The following is a 23,324-nucleotide window of genomic DNA, read 5'->3' as shown; positions in this document are numbered from 1 at the left end:
GTGCATTGTATTGTCAAAAACAATCCATACTTATGTAGCATAAGCATTCTACTTTCCAATAAATAGCTTAAAGTTTACATTTTAACAATTTTTAAAAACTGCTATATTTTGGGGCCAAAAAGGAGTCTTACTGAACCTCCTCCTTTACCTAAATACTATGTTAACACATAACATGTACTGTTACACTCTGAATTATATAAAATACTCACCTAACGGAAAGCTGATTTGATCACACATGCCTAACAGCTGCCCAAAACAGATTAGTCTATCAGATTTCTTGATATCATGTCTATCCATTCTACAAAACAAATATCATACATTTAAAAGAGTAAATCAGAACACAACACTTCATCTGAATAAGGGTAGCTTGGTTGCTGTGTGGTCTGTAGAGTTTATACTACTTTCTGTTTTGAATTTTCCTAAGAGTTTGGTCATTTTGTGATTATACTTTTTTATATCACTAGCCTGTCAACACTAAGGTTATGAGTTTGGTCCCCGAACATAGCCGGTGTGCTGAACTTCAACCTTAAATGATTAGGATATCAGTTTTTCTATCGAAGGTCAGTAGTTCTCTCCAGGAACTTCAGATTTTTTCGATAATTAAAACTGACGACCATGATATAGATAAGAGAGCTGAAAGTAGTGTTAAATTGATCATGGGAATGGAGGTATTATATATTTCAGATTGACATGTTTCTGCATTCCTGATTCCTCATCAGGATAAATACACTGAGTATTATTTTATTTGAAGTACTTATGTCAGGTACTTCAAATATGATGTCACATATTCATAACGGTTTCTAAAGATAGTAAATTTTATCAACAATCTATGTAAAATGTAAAAATTAAATTAAAAAAAAACTTCTGTTGTAATAATTTTAAGACCAGAATTCTTGTGTTGCAGTGCTATTAATGCATACCTCCACTTATAATTCAAAGTATTGGAAAACAGAAAGTAGATATCCAACAGATCCAATAGACAAACACATATAATAACTCATCACTTTTGAAAGTCATTCTAATCAGTAATACTTGAGAAAAGTGTGATGAAAATTTTAAACTTTATTCAACAAAATGAAATATATGCACCACACTCCAAGATTTCGTGGGGGTTTCATCGTTGAAAGCTGTAAAGTGAACTATAAATAGTTATTAACCTGTACAATTAGGCCTGGTAGAGAGTTGACTCATGGGCAATCTCACACACTTTCTTATTTTTATATTTATATGATAAGAGACAGATTTTTACCCTAGATGGCAAGACTACTTCCACATATGATTCCAGTGGTTTAAAAGATTAAAGTTTTATGTCAATAAACATACCCTTCTACAGCAAATCTAACAGTATCTTCATTATGACTAGCCACCATTACAGCTATTTGTCCCAACGGTCTTTGTTTTATCTGGTAGAAGACTTCCTCCAGACAGGCATGATACATGTCTGTTGTAGCATGGTAATCAGCATTTATTGGATCTTCATAACCTACAGAGGCAGCTCTTTCTCTCTCCTATCAAAATTAACATAGCAACTTACATTTGTTTAACTTTTGTAAATGGCAATGGCCTCAAAATGTTGAAATAAATGCAGTATTGAGTTTAAAACTTTAAAAAAACTATGTCTATTGACATGATTTATTTTTTGTCTTTGTTCCTTTACTTTTTTGGTCCATAGCAACTACCAAAATAATCCAAATAATGAAATATCCAGCATATTTGTATTTGTTTGGTTATTTTTTATCTACTCAAGTTTTAGATTTATATTATGTAAGGCATTTACTAAATATTTTTCCATAGTACATATAAAGTCCTGAACATGATTTTCTAAGGGGACAGGAGAATTTGGAAAATGAATAACTTGGCAAAAAGTGAAAACAAATTACTTTGCACAACCAGGATGAAAAGGGTATTCTGCAGTAAAAAAATATAGGGTAGTCAAGGATACAAATGTATACCAAAAAATGGGAAAATAAATAATATGCAGCACAGCTGCACAAAAATAATATATAGAGCAAGAATGTGTCCCCAGTACACGGATGCCCCACTCGCACTAAGATTTTCTATGTTCAGTGGACCGAGAAATTGGGATTAAAACTCTAATTTGGCATTAAAATTACAAAGATCATATCATAGGGAACATGTGTTCTAAGTTTGAAGTCGATTGGACTTCAACTTCATCAAAAACTACCTTGACCAAAAACTTTAACCTGAAGCAGGACAGACAGACGAACGGACGGACGAACAGACGCACAGACCAGAAATCATAATGCCCCTCTACTATACTATCGTAGGTGGGACATAAAAATCTGTCCTTGATATCAAATAGCCTTCTCCTTACCAAGGATTTCAATGTAAAACATCAAAATTTTTGTAAAAGAGAAATATAAACCATGTAGATACAGCATTCATTCTAAAGTCACATGTATTCATTCAGTTTTCCCTTGTAATTGTTTTTCCTACAAATTTTGTTGTATAGAAGTACTAGTACTGTACCTGTTCCATGTATGCTCCTCTAACAAGTTTGGCTCCAAATTGAAAATTTTCTCTCCTTGATAAATCTAAATCTACTTTTAAATTGGTCAATGAACTCTGTAAAGAAAAAGGAAAATATTATCCATGTATAAAAATGCTACATATTAGTTTTTTAAAGTTAAAATCAGAAAACTTTACAATACACAAGAATTGTACTTTGGTATTCAACTTTCGTCCTGAAACTCAATTAAAGATTGGGACCTATTACCTCCAGATATCATCACTGAGAAGCGATTTATAGAACCAGCTAAGCTATTCACAGAAATTTTAATTGGTTCCAAGTTGTCAGTAATTTAACTTTACACAAACATAAAGTATTAATGTCCAAGGACAGGACATCATATACAATCAATAACAAGATCAAGACAATGATATTGCTGAAAATTAAATCAAGGCTCACTTAAATCAAAGCATGGGAGCGCTGGAAAGTCAGCTTCTCTTTACTGATTTTATTTTTTAAAAGTCTAGTTTTCCATAGTTACGTAATTGAATAACACCTGATAGAAGAATATATTGATAAGGTTCACATGAATAAGGTCATCATTGAAAGTCTTTTCAGAACAGGCTATACACAATTGATATTTAAGTTGAATGTTTGCTATCTTGTTATGTGTGCAAGTGTACTTCATATTTTAATCAAATACATGATCAAATTCTGAATGGTCAGATTGGAAATAGTTCCCCAAAAAATGACACCAGTAAAATTATTATGAGAAACAGGTCATTTGTAAAGAAACACATTCTCAATCTGTAACATATTATTATGCACTTGTGAACCAAACATTTCATGAATAAGTTCAGACACACAAAAAAAGATCAACTGTTTGATTTCAATACAATGAAAGGCCAGACTGATGGACATGGTATTCCCTATAGCTAGTATCTTAATGGTAGGAACATACAATAATACCTTTAAATAAGTCTGATATGTATTGAAGACTATGGCTTTCTCCTTGTTAAATTTTCTCATCATTTCTATAACTATACGACTTATAGCTGGCTGGAAATAGGTTTGTTCAGCATCAACCATCACTCTCACATCTTTTTCTTTTGCATACTGTAAATATTTAAATGTGATTCATAAAGAAATCGTTTTTACCATTCAATAACTTTCTATAGTATAATTCACAAGACAATTCCTAAATGTATCTTAGAAATTTAGACATATTTTAAATAAAATGCCTATATGGCCAAGCATTGGTTGCCCATGTAAAACCCCACTACATTCTGTATGTGCCTTTTCTAATAAGGAGCCTGTAATTAAGTGGTTGTCAATTATTGCTGTATATCATATTTGTCTTGTTTTATATATAAATTAGTGTACAAAATTTCTCGTTTTAATTGTTTTACATTTGTTATTTTGGGCCTTTTATAGCTTGCTTTGTGTATGAGTTTTGCTCATTGTTGAAGGATGTATAGTGACTTATAGTTGCTTACCTTCTATGTCATTTGTTCTCTGGAAGAGAGCTGTTACATTAGCAATCATACCACATCTTCTTATTTTTAAACACACAAAATATCTTCCTCTCCATTAATCTGATTGAATGGAGCAAAGTGGTAAGTGGGCAAACATGGTGACAAACAAAAAATGGGGTTCCCACAAATAAATGATCATAAATGTGACCTTAAGATTGCTCAAAATGTCCAACAGACATTTTGATTTTACAAATACTACCTATCATATTCAGGACTAATGCATACTACTTCATTGAACTCTGGTGGATATTTGCAATCAAACCACATCTCAATTTTTTTTATATTGGTAATGAATTGAATTGATTGAAACAGTAAGAACAATATAACTATACATGTTTAAGTTACCTCCACTATAGTATTTAATCTTTTCAACATGTTTTTCAACTGCTCATCTTCCTCTTCTGTTAAACCTTCCATCATTTGTTCTGGTATTCCTGTCTGAAACAATTATGGCGTTAAGTTTTGTTACATTTATATTTGTAATATCGTTTTTTGTGGATTAATATGATAAAAAATTTCAAAGTTAAAAAGTTTAAAGGGGCATAACTCCATGCAATTAAATTTAATAATAAATTCCTGTTGATATGCAAATACATCTCTGAAACTATTCTTAATAAAGGTGAGTTGGATAATTTCAAATTTAATATTCATTCTTCCTATTCTAGCCATTATCAACAGAAAGATACCTCCTTTAGATTCTGCCGGAAGTGATCTGCATCAGTAACAATAATAGGTAACTAACCTCTTTATTAGGGACGATCAGTAATTTACACAATTGTAGGTTTTCTTCTAGCAGATTATCCCAGTCCCATAAGTCTACTTCACTGAAAAATAGAGTTGTACATAAATTACACATAGGGCAATAAATTATGAAAAAAGGGAAAAATAAATGTATGTAACTTCAAAATAAACCATTACTAGAATTTATACTTTTTTTTATTACCGTTTTTTAAATTTTTTCTTCCATTTATAGGTATTCACAAGGGTAGTTTAAATACACAATGATGTTATGCAATATATTTTTGTAAAACTGTTGGATAAATTAGATAATTAGTCATTGCAGAAAGTTTCTAGTTCTAACTGTAATATTTGTCAACAGACATCTTAATTATGAAACCAGTAATACAGACTGTTTTGTATTTTCCTTCCAATAAAGATTCTTCTCAATACAATTAAACAAATAGAGGACAAACAAATTGCAGTTTGACATTCTGCTATTTAATCATGAAAAATTATATATTTGCAAATTCTGAATATAATTTCAAATATAGCTTGTCCCCAAATAGAAGGGCAAAGGACCGTTCCATGCCATTGGGATTAGTTTTTTTTGTGGAATCCAGGATTTGACCTTATCAGGACTCTGGAATTAATGATTAATTTTTGGTGCCCCCGGGAAAAATGATTATTTTTTTCCAGGAATTCAGGATGACATCCCCTCCAACAGCCCCTCACATACATTATGGCACAAAAAAAACGTACCCATCCTGTGATATATCCAGTATAGAGAACCATCTTTTAGTTTGATCCCTAGATATGGGTACACCCATAACATCTAATGTTTTCTGGAACTCTTCCTGACGGAACTTCTTTAAAAGTATATCTCCTTCCCCAGCGAACTTCTCAAAAAGTTTTCTAGTTATAACCAATAATTCTGATAACTGAAGCTGTAGAAATAACATATTCTATTAATTATAACATGTACTGACATGAAATATATCACTATGCATAGGGTGTCATCTCTTAGCTTGTTTGTTTTCCTTGTGTACATTAAATTCAGAAATTTATCAATTTTGCTTTGTTTTATTTACATAAATACAGCTACAGTATCAGGTTCACAATTAAGAAAACTCACATTGTCAATTTCAGTAGTGAATTACCACCTCAAAATTTTGGCAATTGCATGTATTAAGATCTCACATTATTATACCAGTAATCAGATTATAAATTAGTGCAGGCATTAAATTTTGCCCTATTCCACACATTTCTTTTCATATAAGAGACTTCAATAGGCCATAAAAGGACATTTACCAAAATTCAAGTAAATTCTAGTTTTTCTTTAATTTGAGACCCAAATAATACAAATGCAAATATAAGTTTAAAGTCCTAGTCAGCCTTTTCCTGCTATTTAAAAAAAAAATGAATATCTTCTAACAATAATTTTAGCTTACTGTTGAACTTATTGCGATGTTTTTATTAATGCAAAAAATGGGACAGTTATAATCGCATTAATCCAAACTTTGCATAAATTTTTTTTTATGAATTAAGCAGGATTTTTCTCAATAACGCAAAACATAAAATCGCATTTTAGTCTTAAATGACAAAATTGCAATATAATTTCTGAATTTACAAACGCTCTTCTGACTTATAGTATCAATTTTAAATTCTAGATTTTTTTTAATTTCACCTTAGTACATCCTTAATTTCATAAGAGTATTTTCTATTCTTTGTGAAGATATGTTAAAAAGCAATGAATTGTTATTTGAATTTCTTGAAGGTTTCACATATAAAGTTTGGACCATCTCAATATTGCGTATATCTGGTCTATGACAATAAAATAAGTTTACCAAGAATTGAGGTCTTCCCAAAGCTGTCAGTTTGATGGCAACAAATCCTGTACTTTTAGTTGAACCTGAAGAAAAAAATGTCTGGTAATAAAAATATAAACATACAAAATTTGGTATAACATATAACATGTAAGACTTCATCTTTTAAAATTGTCACAGCAACATATTTCATTTTTTGTCTTTCTTCTCCATCAAATTAAAAAGATAATATCATAGGGAACATGTGTACTAAGTTTCAAGTTTACTTCAACTTCATCAAAAACTATCAAAAACTTTAACCTGAAGCAAGTGAGACGGACAAACAAACAAATGAACGGACAGATGAATGGACAGATGAACGAACAGATGAACGAACAGATGCACAGACCAAAAAACATAATGCTCCTGTACTATTGTAGGTGGGAGCATAAAAACTTGTATTTCGTTCATTTTTATGCCCCATTTATGGGCATTATTTTTTCTTGTCTGTGCGTCTGCCCATCCGTCTGTTCGTTTGTCTGTTTGTCTGTCTGTTCATCCTTCTGTCCCGCTTCGGGTTAAAGTTTTGGTTAAAGTTTTTGGTAGAGGTAGTTTTTGATGAAGTTGAAGTCCAATCAACTTGAAACTTAGTACACATGTTCCCTGTGATATGATCTTTCTAATTTTAATGCCAAATTAGAGATTTTCATTCATCTTCACAGTCCACTGAACATAGCAAATGATAGTGCAGATGGGGCATCCGTGTACTGGGGACACATTCTTGTTTAGTATATAAATTAGGCCTATAGTTTTCTCATTTGAATTGTTTTACATTTGTAATTTTTGGGCCTTTTATAGCTGACTTTGCAGTACAGGCTTTGTTGATTGTTGAAGGCCGTACAGTGACTTACAGAACTTTGTTCATTTCTGTGTCATTTGGTCTCATGTTGAGAGTTGTATCATTGGCAATTATACTGAATATTCTTTTTTATATCCAAATACAAGAATTTCATATCTAGCAAAAGCAAGACAGAATGTTGTTACAGTTTAAATCATTCTCTTTTATAATACTGAACTACAAAACTTGTCTTGAAGAATTGCTCATCTAAATCAATTAAGCAGATTAAGAAATGAATACATATTCAATCATAGCTTGAAAGAAATAGAAAATGTCAAGCTGATAAAATATATCCTTATAAAATATTAGCAAGACTATGGCATGCAATACTACGAGGCAAATGTACTGATAATTTACTAATTATAATGATAATCAATTGGCCGTTTCAGAATCTAAAGCATCATGGGTAATTTCATTGTTCGTACCCCAAAATGAAAATAACGTCACGTCATTGGTTAAATTTCCATTGTTTATGGCATTTTTAACCAATCAGGACGTTTTGATGTTTACTTTTGAAAATATTACCCAGCATGCATTAGATTCTGAAACGGCCAATTGTACTGGCGTATCCTATGATAAGCACAAAATCAATGTCAATAAAAATGTTTTTTGAATCAATGTCTGAAGATCTTTTCTCTCTTTCCATTAGTCATATTGATTGCAGTAACTAAGGTTAAGGGGTAACTAAGGTTAAAAAGCAATGTAAAAATAATAATATCTAATAATACCAACAAGACACAGGCCTTTGCCATATGTAAAGGTGAAACTAGCTGCTATATCTGTTAACTTTCACATACCTAGGACAGGCAGATAATATTAATATTTCTTGATAATATATTAAATCTTTTCACATTGCTTTAAGCAGATTGGAAACAAACAGTAAACTGTTAAATATAAACAAGAATGTGTCCATTGTACATGGATGCCCAATTCACATTATCTTCTATGTTCAGAGGAGCACGAAATTGGGGTCAAAACTCTAATTTGGCATTAAAATTAGAAAGACCATATCATAGGGAACATGTGTTCAAAGTTTCAAGTTCCTTTGACTTCAACTTCATTAAAAACTACCTTGACCAAAAAAGCAGGATGGACGCACACACGCACAGACCAAAAACCATAATGTCCCCAAGTCGGACATAAAAAAACCCACCAAAGCACGACTATATGACATAACTTATGTTCCCTATCACAGTTACTGCCCCAAAAACACCTATAAACCTAACATACCTGATACAGCGTCCACACATTGAAGGAATATGTTCATGTTTAACATACCTGATACAGCGTCCACACATTGAAGGAATATGTTCATATACCTGATACAGCGTCCACACATTGAAGGAATATGTTCATGTTTCCTGATACAGCGTCCACACATTGAAGGAATATGTTCATGTTTAACATACCTGATACAGTGTCCACACATTGAAGGAATATGTTCATATACCTGATACAGCGTCCACACATTGAAGGAATATGTTCATATACCTGATACAGCGTCCACACATTGAAGGAATATGTTCATATACCTGATACAGCGTCCACACATTGAAGGAATATGTTCATGTTTAACATACCTGATACAGCGTCCACACATTGAAGGAATATGTTCATGTTTAACATACCTGATACAGCGTCCACACATTGAAGGAATATGTTCATATACCTGATACAGCGTCCACACATTGAAGGAATATGTTCATATACCTGATACAGCGTCCACACATTGAAGGAATATGTTCATATACCTGATACAGCGTCCACACATTGAAGGAATATGTTCATATACCTGATACAGCGTCCACACATTGAAGGAATATGTTCATGTTTAACATACCTGATACAGCGTCCACACATTGAAGGAATATGTTCATGTTTAACATACCTGATACAGCGTCCACACATTGAAGGAATATGTTCATATACCTGATACAGCGTCCACACATTGAAGGAATATGTTCATATACCTGATACAGCGTCCACACATTGAAGGAATATGTTCATATACCTGATACAGCGTCCACACATTGAAGGAATATGTTCATATACCTGATACAGCGTCCACACATTGAAGGAATATGTTCATATACCTGATACAGCGTCCACACATTGAAGGAATATGTTCATATACCTGATACAGCGTCCACACATTGAAGGCATATGTTCATGTTTGACATACCTGATACAGCGTCCACACATTGAAGGGATATGTTCATGTTTAACATACCTGATACAGCGTCCACACATTGAAGGAATATGTTCATATACCTGATACAGCGTCCACACATTGAAGGAATATGTTCATATACCTGATACAGCGTCCACACATTGAAGGAATATGTTCATATACCTGATACAGCGTCCACACATTGAAGGAATATGTTCATGTTTAACATACCTGATACAGCGTCCACACATTGAAGGAATATGTGCATGTTTAACATACCTGATACAGCGTCCACACATTGAAGGAATATGTTCATGTTTAACATACCTGATACAGTGTCCACACATTGAAGGAATATGTTCATATACCTGATACAGCGTCCACACATTGAAGGAATATGTTCATGTTTAACATACCTGATACAGTGTCCACACATTGAAGGAATATGTTCATATACCTGATACAGCGTCCACACATTGAAGGAATATGTTCATGTTTAACATACCTGATACAGCGTCCACACATTGAAGGAATATGTTCATGTTTAACATACCTGATACAGTGTCCACACATTGAAGGAATATGTTCATATACCTGATACAGCGTCCACACATTGAAGGAATATGTTCATATACCTGATACAGCGTCCACACATTGAAGGAATATGTTCATATACCTGATACAGCGTCCACACATTGAAGGAATATGTTCATGTTTAACATACCTGATACAGCGTCCACACATTGAAGGAATATGTTCATGTTCTCATCACACTTGGCCTCATCGTCATAGAAATAGGTCCTGGCACTTACAACATTCTCACGTCTATCTAAAAACTCTTCATGTGCAGCAAATCTCTGTTGTTCTGGGTCTGAAAATATACAGTTAAAGGTTTGTCAATTTATAAAAATCCAAAAATGTATGTTAAATCAGCATTCACTTTCAATTAAGCATGGAAGTAATATTTAGACCATATTACTTCCATGAATTAAGTAAACAAAATGGGGAAAAGCTGAAGCAAAAATTTTAATTTCCAAAGAGCTGAAATTCTTCAAACATGCTCTTTCAAGAGAGATCAAGAGATAAAAATCTTCTAAACATGTCAGTTATAGATAATGTGATAGAATTTGTGTTAGTTCTAATTTTTTAATTTTTTACTCTTTGTTTTGAATATATATGTATACATATTTTGGTTGTTATAAAATAAAATTAGAATTCTCTGTGCAACTATTCCCAAATATTTATTTTTAAAGAACAATGCTGTTGTAAGTCACTGTAATTGCAAATTTGTAAGATTTATGACTAGTTTCTGTACACCATACATAAGCATGATTTAAAAACTTTGATGGTATTACTGTTCCAACTGGTCAGAAATATTGACCAACTGCTGTAGAAAAAATGCAGTCAAGTTATCAAAGTGCAAAGTGATAAAGTAATGCATACTTACGCTTCATTTCATTAGGAAAATGTGGCTAAATATTTCTATACATATTGATATTATAAAGAGTCATTCAAAAGTTGAGAGGTCGTCATTTTTGAGCTGCTTTTAACTATTTTATAAGCCCAAAGCATCCCATAAATTGCCTACTCAGCATGTTTCTAAAATAATAATGCAGAAAAATAGTAAAAAAATATAAGTGTGCACCCTTCAGTCAGGTCTTAGTACATGTAGGAGTTACCTTCTAATCTATTAATGAAGTAATATTATGATATGAATGTATTAATATTTAAAAGTGCAATTACATAATGGAAACCCAAACCACAGAAGAAAACCATTATCACTGAACATCACAGGGAATGAGGGTTAATTCACAACAGTATTCAGGAATATACAAATTTGACTATCTTGTTAAATACTATAGTTAAAGTGACAATGATAGATAATATTTGACTGAAACTTCTATCATGTTACTACAGTTACTGCTATCCTGTTACTTCATATACTGCTATCCTGTTACTATGGTGAAAGTAGCAGGATAGACAAAAATTGACTGAAACTTCTATCCTGTAATTTCTATGCCCAGTTACTATGGTGAAAGTAATAGGATAGGCAATATTGACTTAAATTTTGATCCTCTGTCTATTGTTACTGCTAGCCTATCCTGTTAAAAATGTACTATGGTAAAAATTATAGGATAGACAATAATTGAATGAAACTTCAATCCTGTTCCTATGGTTACTGCTATCCTGTTACTATGGTTAAAGTAGGAGGATAGACAAAATTTGACTGAAATGTCTTAAATAGAATATAAATTACTATTATATAAAAAAAAAAAAAATTACACGATAAAATGTTTTATTGTTTGAATTCATTTCAAAGGTCACAACTTCTTTATTTTTGCAATTTAGTACACACAAAATGTAAAAAATCTGCTATTAGTTACAGAATAGAGCATATTTTGGTGATATATCATAAAATTATGTTCCTGTTATCAACAACAATTGATAGCAGTATGACAATATGTGAAAGAATTACTTCATGTTGGGTATATTAGGAAGAGAGAGAAAAATATTGATTATGATGATTTGCAGGTGCCTTAGACTTACGTTGTGGATGGACATCTTTATAACCTTTGAAAAACAATTTTTATAGGTATTTTTCTGTAATACATGTACATGGAAAATGGAGAAACAATCTATATATATATATATACTAGAACACACCCGCAAAATCGCGGGCATATATACAGCTTGTGAATTGTTGTAGGATATTTTTTGTAAAAGATATTATGTATGGAGAATATCATAAAAGGTATCAAAACCCCTCTCCCTTTTATCAAAGTCTGATATCTGTTTCCTTTCTGTTAAATTCAATTATTTTCGTGTTTCTGGCCTTAGACCACAATTATTCTTCTGATCTCCTTTGCTACAATGCATCTTTTGGTAAAAGTCAAATTAAAATCAAAAATTTGCACAGCTTCAAACATGAAATAAATGCAACTGCTTATATATAGACCATTATTAGTCTAATAAAATATGCTTCTAGGACAATCCATCAGTGCCTTTTCTTTTGAGAGCCTTATTGACATGCCAATGGTAGGATATGAATTTTGTATAAATGACTAAGACCAACCCAGGCTTATTTGAGGTGTGGTCGGAGGGGTCCTGATCCCGAAATCCCGAGATGCAGAGTTTAAAAAAATTTGTATCCCGAAATTGAAACTATATTCCCGGATCCCGTAAGGATCAATCCCCAAATCCCGAGGTTAAAAACACCCGATCCCAACGTCCCGAAAAAAGTCCTGCCTCCCTCTAATCTCTACTCTACTTTCATTTTTGCCAAATCACTACTTTCACTTTCAACAATAAATTTGTATGTCCCATTTATGGGCATTATGTTTTCTAGTCTGTGCATCCGTGCTTTCGCTCGTTCGTCCGTCCGTCTGTCCCGCTTCAGGTTAAAGTTTTTGGTCGAGGTAGTTTATGATGAAGTTGAAGTCCAATCAACTCGAAACTTAGTATATGTTCCTTACGTCGTAACTACAATCCCCTTCCCTTTCATGAATGTGACCTACCGAATTGGGACTATTTACCGGATTTGTTATCACATAAACAACACGACGGGTGCCACATGTGGAGCAGGATCTGCTTACCCTTCCGGAGCACCTGGGATCACCCTTAGTTTTTGCTGGGTTTGTATTGTTTATTCTTTAGTTTTCTATGTTGTTTCATGTGTACTATAATTGTTTGTCTGTTTGTCTTTTTCATTTTTAGCCATTGCGGTGTCAGTTTATTTTTAGATTTTATGAGTTTGACTGTCCCTTTGGTATCTTTCGTCCCTCCTTTCGTAAATATAGTGCCAATCTGGATCCGTGTACTATGGACATGATGGACACATCCTTGTTTCCCAATGTTTTACGGATTTTAATGTATATGCAACTGGTATGACCCCTTAAATAGTAAACATGTCAAAGAAAACAGTAGACAGAATACAGAGAGTCTCTATATATTAAAGTAGTATAATCGTAGTTTACATGTAGATAAACGCGAAAAATAATTGTCCTCGCTAAGGAAGTACAATAATTGTGGTTCTTGCGATCTAAACACCATGATACAGAGAACGCTCTGATTGGCTTATTTATTTTTCATATTTGTTATCTATCATATGATTAGTTGTATTTTTGCATGTTTCAAACCGGAAGTGTTATCTATATTTAAAAGTCAGTCTGATGACGGAATCAATATCCGGACTCCGTTTTTGTCGTTTTTCTCCAAAAATAACTCAATCTGAATAATCATAAGAATGGATGACAAATACGACTATGCATGTTACCTATAGAACACAGAGTCATGATGATTAATTTAACGTGGAAGGAAGAGAAGCGGCACACAAAATGAGGTCTTCTTGTTTAATAGCATAGATGATTACAATAATGAATGATTTTTATGTTCTGTACTTGATGAAAATTCAGAAATGGGATTTTTTATCAATAAAATCTTTGATCTTGACTTTAAAATCAGCGACCAACTTTTTGTCAAAAATTAAAGCAAAGTAAAGTTATTCAAGGCTAGGTCAGTCATAAATCTTTAATGACATGATGATAATTGATTGTAATTGTGGGAATTAGGACCTTTTCTAAAGATTATATTTTTTTTACTTCATTTAATACTTAATATATTTCAAAATAGGTTGTGATGTAATAATGTAAGAGATTACTTTGAATTTGGGGGTGGGAATGGGAAATTCCCCTCCCCATTTTTTGGCGTTAAAAAGTTATTTAACACAATAACTGAACATAAAACATGACATACATTTCAGTAAGAAAGTTATACAGAACCTACTTAATCATAGTTATTTAGACACTAACAGTTTATACTATGTATACAATATACATACTGTTCTACAGAGTACGGTATAAATTCAGAAATTATTTTGTGCATTTATTATTGCGATTTTGTCATTTTAGACTAAAATGCTATTTTAATTTTTTGCGATATTGAGAAAAATCCTGTTTAAATTCATATAAAAAATTTCAAAATGCGAGTTTGAATTATTGCAATATTAACCCTGTTGCATTTTTTGCAGTAATAAAACTATATTTCCAGTAATGAAGATCTTACTTGTACAATGTAGATCTGACAGATAAAAATAAGGTCATGTGACACTTCAAGATCAGAAGGGGAGATAACTAAAATAGTATGTCCCAGCAGCAAGAAACAAGAGGTGCTTGAGATAATCATTATCACTTACATTTTTCAGCTTTTCCTTGATTGCCAGGAATTCTTATACAATGTACATGTTTTTTACTTTGCAATACAATAAATTTAATACACCAATTGCCTAGTTATACAGCCTATGCTGTGGACTCATTATAATTTGATGGATACCAATTTTCGTTGATTTCGTGTGAACAGACAGGTGAACCACGAAATAAAATTTTCAATGAATAACAAATTTTCTGTAGGCTTAAATGTTGACTGTATCAAAACCATGAAATTAAATCTACACTAACAAGTTATTTTTAATCCACAAAAATTGGTATCCAAGAAAATAAACAAATTCACAATTTTTCTGAATATATATTTACCCTAAAACATAAATCAAATAAACGTATAGTGTACATTTATACATGGCAAGTGAAAATGGGTGCATAAAGAAATCTTTTTCATAAAATAAATGATTTTATTGGTGACTGATCTTTATTTACATTTAATACATGTTTATCTAACAGTATTTTTGTCATAACAATTTGTCTGAACTTTGTGTATTGCATACTCTTGCATTCTTTTTTATTTTCATTTGAACAATTCCGAACTTACCCAATTCTTCTAGAGGTGGCTGATTTTCTGGAACACAGCCCCTGAAAAGAGAGAGAACAAAATTAAAACAGGTTATCATTTATTAGATGTAAACTATTATATAAACCAACTTTTAAAGTGCCAGTCTTTGTAAGAATCAGGCAATTTAGGTAAAAATTTAAACATGATTAGAAAAAACCCACCGAGCTAATCATGCTATTTAATACTAACCATCATCCTGAGTTAAAAATAATTGGTCTTTTGTTTGTGTGTGTCTGGTAATATCAAATAACTTGGTTAGAAAATTGGTTAGAATGATAGCAAATTATAGAGTTATCTCCCCTTTTTTGTTAATTTCTAGTGCATTTCAACCAAATTGTATCTTCTATTACCAGAACAGAAAATGGAAATGAATGTTATTTTTGTGCATAACTACATATTATGAACTGAAATCAATGTCAAATAGGGTGGGTTTTTTTTTATCATGTTTTCACCACTGCCTGATTCTTAGGCAGACTGGCACTTAATGTTGGACATGCATTCTAAAAAAAACTGCTATTGCTCTGAAATTGAGATGACATTGCATAAGGAACTATACAAAAATTGTTGTTCTTATGATGAAGAGAAACAGGTAGATTTAAACTGAGACTGCTTTCAAGATGGGAATTGTCAAAAATTTGAAGGGTTATTCTTGGATATTCACAAGTTTCAAAGACATTTCCAGGCCTTTATCACCCTCTCAACTACGTGTTATTTTATATTTATATTTTTAACTAACATGGAAAATTTAATGTTCTTTATGCCTAAAATATATAACAAATAGGACCATTGCCAAATTTCTGTTATGGCGGTCTGATAAAGGTCTAAAACAATTTGGAAAAAATAGGCTAATATAGAAAATACAATGTTGAATTTTGCGAATGTTTTTGGATTTTTTAATTTATAAATTCTAACGAAAAATGCAGTCTCTGTATACCCATTACAATGTCACTATATTTATTTTGTAGTCAATTCATTAATATTATCACCAAAATAAACATTTTAAATCATTTCTTTACAAACTTCTGAATGAACAATCACTGACTGTGAAAATATAAGTCTATCAAGCATTAAATTGCAAATTTTATGTACTACCAGTACATTTTATATCTTATATAACATTCATGTACTATTCCTAGAGCACTGGTGCATTTCATATCATCTTTACATAAAATTAAAACTATGTTATTCATGACAAATGAGCAATCAAAGCACTGTCAGTGCTGTAATCCAGCCAATTTTGTAGCTAGTCAGACATTTTTTATTTATCTTATTCACAATATTATCAAAACTGTGTTATTTAAGAAAAAAGTGCAATCAAAGCTCTACCAGTGCTGTTATCCAGTTAGACCTTTTTTCTGATCTCATTTACAATATTTGCGCTGTTTTTCCTGCTAAAATTTTTTTTTTTTGGATTGCCAAATGTAGAAAATATTTCTCAGAATTGATGCAATTTCTTTAGATATATCAATTTTAGGAGGTACACTGATTTTTGCATGAGTCAAACTTACCTTTGAGTGAGTACACAAAAATGGGACATATCGAAAGAGAATCGCGGGAAACACCTACTGTCTTCATTGCCTATGGTGGTACGTCAGCGGTATAAAAATATATGTTATTTTATCGTTGATCATTCTTCTTTCACAAATCATTTTCAGAATAATTTCATATACTGTAGATCAAAAGTTACAAGTTTACTAGTAACTCTGGGACACTGAATTTGTTTTTATTTATTGCTGAATACTAGTAGATGTTCTTACTTTAATACATACTTGAAATGTCCCTTCATAGTATTTATTGCTGAATACTAGTAGATGTTCTTACTTTAATACTTACTTGAAATGTCCCTTCATAGTATTAGTCCAAGTTAAGTTTAGTTTGTTCACACGTGCATGTTTATACATATATATGTTGTAAGTATTAATATTCTCTGTAACTACTAACTATGACATGTAGTTTTATGAGAAAAAAGTCCATGATAAAATATTATAGTATCAAACATATATAGGTCACTATAGGTTACAATTTAAGTAAAGAATGGGTTTTTACTGGGTACATGTATGTAAGGTATATTGGAACTGTTAATTAAGTATCTTAATTTAATTGCAGTGTGTTTAACACAAGTGAAATTACATATGTAACTGCTGCCAATTAAGACAGCATTTGATTGACAGTAATTTCCACTAATACTCACATCTTTATATCTTGCCTTGGGAAAGAATTGGAATGAATATATATAGCATAAATTTGTCAAAAGTGTGGGAATCCATTTTGTTATCATGAGTACACGTCTTGTGTGCAAGATTTTACTCAATACCTACACAAGCATACAATAGGGATCAAATACTTACATGATTCTTGAACTTGATCGAATGTGATGTCACATGCTTGGAAATCAATACATTGTGTGTGTCTAGATTAATAGCTTACTTGTGACTTCAAGGAACCCCTTTACAATTTGTGAACAATTGGTGATGATATCCACAGGTAGAAGGTTTCAATTTTAAATTGTGTTTGGTAGGAAGTTGAATTTGTAGGTGTCCAAATTGGCTGGAACTCTTAGAAAAAGTTGACTGTGCAAGTTCTTTTTTAATCTTTGTGGTTGTTGAAGATTTTAAGTTGGTAAATTAGCATCATGGTGTATCTGTCAGTTTTATCTTCACCTATACTTTCTTCTGGATTTTTTCTAGTTTGTCTTGTAAGTATATTTGATGTGGGTCCTATACTAAGCACTCATATCCAAGTACATGTATGATTTGGCCCATGTACAACCACAGTTTTACCTCCATACCTGACATATTTGAGTTGGAGATATATTTCGTTGTTCATGATAATACATTGTAGTTAATTCCACTTTAATATCAGATTTATACTCCATGTATTACTTATGAAAAGTACAGTAATTCAAGTATACCTCATATACTAATTCCTTATTATAACATACATGTATCATTAAAAAATGCTTGGAATTGACTGGGTAGGATCTTAAAAACCATTACGAATCACTGCAATATTTTAATTAAACAATCTAAGGTTGTGATAAACTTTGGAAGATTTAAATATCAAGTCAGTGCCATAGGGTTTTGGGTTGTATTTCATGCAATCTTTACCCCTAAAAACGAAACATATCTATTAACCTACTTTGCCTCTGCCTCTTTGGCCTGTTTTGATGATAGATCTTCCTCTACACTGTAATCAAGTATAGACTTGACACCAAACTGTTGATTCCTTGAAACAAGAGGCCTAATGGCAATCTGATCTTCTCCTGCCACAAAATGACCATAAAATGTTCCTTTCATTAAGGTTGTAAATAAAGTCTTTCCTAACAACCTCCGACTCCATTTCAAAATCTGTAATTGAAAATACATTAATATGGATAAATTTCCAATCACACTAAGTTTTTTATGGCGTTTTTGTGCCACATTCTCAATACATGTAATGCTGACACAGTGTCAATATCCAGGGATTTGCAAACAGTTTTTTATATTGTTAATGTGCAGTGGTATTAGAGTAATAAAGATCAGTTGTTGACAGTTTGAATGAAACTTATAGGCAACAAGTTTTTAGCCTTTCTATAATCATGCTCCTGCTGTAATTTATTTGTATCTGCAGTGGCGGATACAAGGGGGGTGGGGGTTCTGGGCGTTGGAATACCCCTTTTTTAGGACAATCAGTGCATAAGCCATTTGGATGGGGACATATAGTTGGAACTCCCCCTTTTTTAGGACAATCAGTGCATAAGCCATTTGGATGGGGACATATAGTTGGAACTCCCCCTCCCCCACTTTTTTTTTAAATACCTGGATCCGCTCCAGGACATGTTCCCAATTCTAGCAAATATAACCTTGTCCACATCAAAAAGCAATCATTAACATGATTAAGAACTGCTACATGATAAGCAATAATTTCAAAATGGCTTGAATATGGAATGAAGCTAATAGCTTCATACCTTGGTCATAGCAAAAACACATGCATGTGAATGAGTCTAGACAGATGGACATATCAAGGATATAGGCTTAATCCTCTGTCTTACATGTATAGGTACATGTATATATATGCTAAGTTTGTAAAATTATAATATTAGTTTTTTACTCTATAATTAGATTGTAACTTAATCCCATTATTTAAAGTTCAAGGTTCCTTGTTTGAACATCCTAGAGCTTAACTATAAAAAATATTTAATATCTTGCATAAGACAATGTAAATAATCCAATACTAGTCTAACTTTAATACCATAATCATACTAATCCAAAAAGTAAAATCACAAAAATACTGAACTTAAGAGGAAAATCAATTCGGATAGTCCATAATCACAAGGCAAAATCAAATAACAAAACGCATCAAAAACAAATGGACAAGAACTGTCATATTCCTGACTTGGTACAGGCATTTTCAAATGTAGAAAATGGTGGATTAAACCTGGTTTTATAGCGCTAACCCTCTCACTTTGATGACAGTCCAAATTATCTCATTTATATTGAGACATAAATGACTTTTTAGTTGCAATATTTTTATGATAATTATTTCCCTTAGTCATGTTAGTCATGTTAGATAAATTGATATTTTTTTTATATTTAAAGTTAAAGATATTCCAATTATTTTTATTGTTTATAATTCTGTGTATTTTTTTAAGAAATAATACTTTGAATTCTTTGTGACAGGTTTTATTTTATTTCAAAAACTTGTCAAATATTGTTTTTATATCTCAGATTAAGGATTTATATTTTTGCTGTAATTCACTCAGTTATCATTCCAGACTTTGTCTTGAATAATAAGTTAAATATTAATTGATTAATAAGCTGAATTATAACCTTTAGGTTATGCTGTCATTTCTTTTGTGAATTAAGTAAAAATGTATGTATTATGTTATGTTGTTTTAAAAATAAAGTTTGGTTAGGCAAGAGTTATCATGTTGTTAATACATTTAGAAGGATTTAAAAGAAATACTGTAAATTCAGAAATTATTGCTAGGTTTTTATTATTGCAATGTAACCTCAATAATTTGAACTCGCATTTTGAAATATTTTATATGATTTAAACAGGATTTTTCTCAAAATCATAAAAATTAAAATCGCATTTAAATAATAAATGCAGTACGTTATAATTGCTGAATTTACAGTAGTCCAACGATGATTGTCATGTAAAGCAATTAAAAAGAAGGAGCTTAGGTATTATTGAGATAATGAACTTTCAGGGCCTTTTAAAGCTGACTGTGTATTATGGGCATTGCTCATTGTTGAAGCCGTACTGTGATCTAAAGTTGTTAATTTCTGTGACAGTTAGGTCTCTTGACAGTTGGGGAGAGTTGTCATGGTGGTCTCATTGGCATTCATACCACAAGTCCTATGTTTTAGGGTTAATTGTTAATACAATCCCCTTCAATGATATGGTGCTTTGAATTGCTGTCTTTGTTCTATTAGAATAGAAATAATTGATTGGGGCTTGTATTCAGTGATGGGTCTAGAACTTTTTGACCTTAGACTGGCTTATTGGCATGCCCTCCACTACATGTATATGTTAGCGGCAATAAGTGAAATTAGGCATTAAGCTTAAATCCTAGGCAATAAGCTAACGCCTAGGCAGTAAGTCTATTGCCTAAATGGTGTTAGGCATTAGTCTTAAATCCTAGGATTTAAGCTTAAATCCTGAAAAATATATGCAGGCATTAAGCTTAATGCCTAAAACATAAATGCTAGTAAATAAAAGACATTTATTCATTTAAATAACAATATATTTGTTAAATAATAACATTATGAGAACTGGGGCCTGTTTATCGAAACTGTCCTAAGATCGATCCTTTAAGATATTCCTAGGACAGAAATTATGATAAAATTAGGACCGACTTACGACATGTCTCAGCATGCACATTGAAGCTATCCGAGGATTATTTTAGATAGGATGTCCTAACCGCGTATTGACGTAAAAAATAGCAAATGAAAAAAAATTAATATTGTATCAAATTTAACCAACAACTTTAATTTAAAAACCGACTAATTATTAGAAAATAAATATAAGTTTTAAATTATAATAATTTGTACATTGTAAACTATATGAAACAAAACATAAGTAAAAAATGTAACTACGTTTTATATTAGAATTGAACAAACTAACTGCAAATAGTTAAAGTTTTACATATAATCAGTAAAATCATGCTTTGAGGGAGCTGAAAGGGAAGTGTCACAACACTCCACAAGAGACTGGAAATAAAATCACTAATAAGATATGTTATCTATATTAAAATAATAATCTAAAAATATGAAAACTTGATAAAAATTTGTGTTCAAATAATTTTGTTATCACAAGTTGTGAAACTGTTAATAAAGAAAACCTACTTATCCTATAAAAAAAATTTGAAAAATGGTGTGAGCTAAAAAATCACATTTTAATTTAGTCTACTTTTGACCAGTTTAAATCAGCTCGACTATAGTGAAGTGAAAATTTTTTCAAATAAATATTAAAATTATTTTATAGAATCTCCCCCTTGTTTAATTGGATTATAACAATCACTTTTTTAAATCTTTTTAATATTTTGTAATATCACAAAAAAATGAAAAAAGTATGTGTAAATTCTGTTTTTTAACTGCTAAAATTACTAAATAAACTTACTAAATTTGAAGATCTGTCAAATAAATGTATATTTACACATGTTATATTGGAAATAAATTAAGTAACTCCTTTATATCAAGAAATAATCACCAAATATGCATTAATTCCAGATTTCGCTTATTGCCTAAAATTATGTTCGGCAATAGGATGAATAATCATCATAAGATTTCAGGTAATAAGCTTAATGCCTGAAAATTTCAGGCAATAACTTAATGCCTAGGCGTTAGCTTATTGCCTAGGATTTAAGCTTAATGCCTAATTTCACTTATTGCTGCTAACATATATAATCAACCCACAAAAAGACAGACCCCCCTTTAGCCCCTTTATGCTGATATTTAACATCTCGCTTGATTGTTGTGAAATAATGAGCAGATAGGGCTGACCCATGCACGAAAAATCTTAGCTGAATGAATTATTTCATTAACAAATGTTGGATGTTTTAGAAGTAGTTTGCATGTTGCCATTGTTGGAGATTTATTGAGGGTCATGCATAATTTTTCTCCTTCACTGCTTCAGGATTACGTAAAGTTTAAACATGCATGTATAAATAATTCAGTGTTCTTACCTCTGTGTTATTTTTTACCAAGAATTCAACCGAACACAGATTGAATACAAATAGTGCTCGAACAAGTTCTGTCGTCTTTTTGCTGCGAAAAGCTTCTTCGGCATTTCCAAAAGTCAGATCAAGTTTGTGTTGTTTTTCCTCGTTGTCGTTCAGCTTAGATAAACTTTCGGCATCCTTGATTTCAGCTCCTAATGTAGATTTAGGAAATGATTGTAAAGAATATAATGGATGCTTTTTCGAATGGCTGATCAAAAGTAAATTTCTCTTCCGGATAAGTTTTAAAACATTTGCCATGTTATCACACCGTTTTGTTGTGTTGTTGTGATGAATAAGTCAAGGTCACGAACTTAGCACGTGGGCAAGAATTTAGATTAGCATAAAAACAATTAAATATACTTATTATTTTTGTTAATTAAGCCTACTGTTTGTATTTGTCTGTGCGTACATATGTTAGTGTAGAGAAATGTCGTGTTGCTCTTCTATCCACTGGACGTCAAATCAAAAAAGAAATACAGAGACAGATGTAAGAGTTTTTACATTCCTGTGGAGGTGTGTCTCATTCAGCTAATCAAAAGTGGTCAAATTTTATAGCTCTGCACGATTCTGACTTAAACTGCTTTCATGTGGATCCGACCGGAGTCGACCCGTCCCAGATCGATCTGGGTACCGTCGGTCCGGCCCCAATTAATAAATTACATGACAAGATGTTATATAAACATTTTTACTTTAACAAAACTACACGACGTAAAAACTGTAAAACTTAATATTTTATATCAAATC

The 23,324-nt window shown here is 31.7% G+C and overlaps 1 protein-coding gene across 2 annotated transcripts in view; it reads right to left on the bottom strand.

Moving 5' to 3' along the window:
* The window catches only part of LOC143075544 (proline dehydrogenase 1, mitochondrial-like), a 33,644-nt gene extending 10,646 nt beyond the window's left edge, over positions 1-22,998 (bottom strand). Inside the window, exons 1-13 of one of the 2 annotated variants that reach the window (XM_076250988.1) lie at positions 22,545-22,998; positions 18,515-18,723; positions 15,356-15,396; positions 12,143-12,166; positions 10,320-10,466; positions 6,570-6,634; positions 5,485-5,669; positions 4,748-4,829; positions 4,351-4,443; positions 3,440-3,586; positions 2,491-2,586; positions 1,324-1,508; positions 210-298 (exon numbers count right to left, since the gene is read on the bottom strand). In XM_076250988.1, coding sequence (XP_076107103.1) covers positions 210-298; positions 1,324-1,508; positions 2,491-2,586; positions 3,440-3,586; positions 4,351-4,443; positions 4,748-4,829; positions 5,485-5,669; positions 6,570-6,634; positions 10,320-10,466; positions 12,143-12,166; positions 15,356-15,396; positions 18,515-18,723; positions 22,545-22,838 — 1,657 coding nt within the window. In that variant the 5' untranslated portion in view covers positions 22,839-22,998. The remainder of the gene's footprint in view (positions 1-209; positions 299-1,323; positions 1,509-2,490; positions 2,587-3,439; positions 3,587-4,350; positions 4,444-4,747; positions 4,830-5,484; positions 5,670-6,569; positions 6,635-10,319; positions 10,467-12,142; positions 12,167-15,355; positions 15,397-18,514; positions 18,724-22,544) is intronic. The other variant, XM_076250989.1, reaches the window with a different exon arrangement.
* Between the last annotated feature and the right edge of the window lie 326 nt (positions 22,999-23,324).

This window comes from Mytilus galloprovincialis, chromosome 5, assembly GCF_965363235.1.
Source record: "Mytilus galloprovincialis chromosome 5, xbMytGall1.hap1.1, whole genome shotgun sequence".
Taxonomy (NCBI): domain Eukaryota; kingdom Metazoa; phylum Mollusca; class Bivalvia; order Mytilida; family Mytilidae; genus Mytilus; species Mytilus galloprovincialis.
This window is presented reverse-complemented; position numbering and strand designations above follow the sequence as displayed.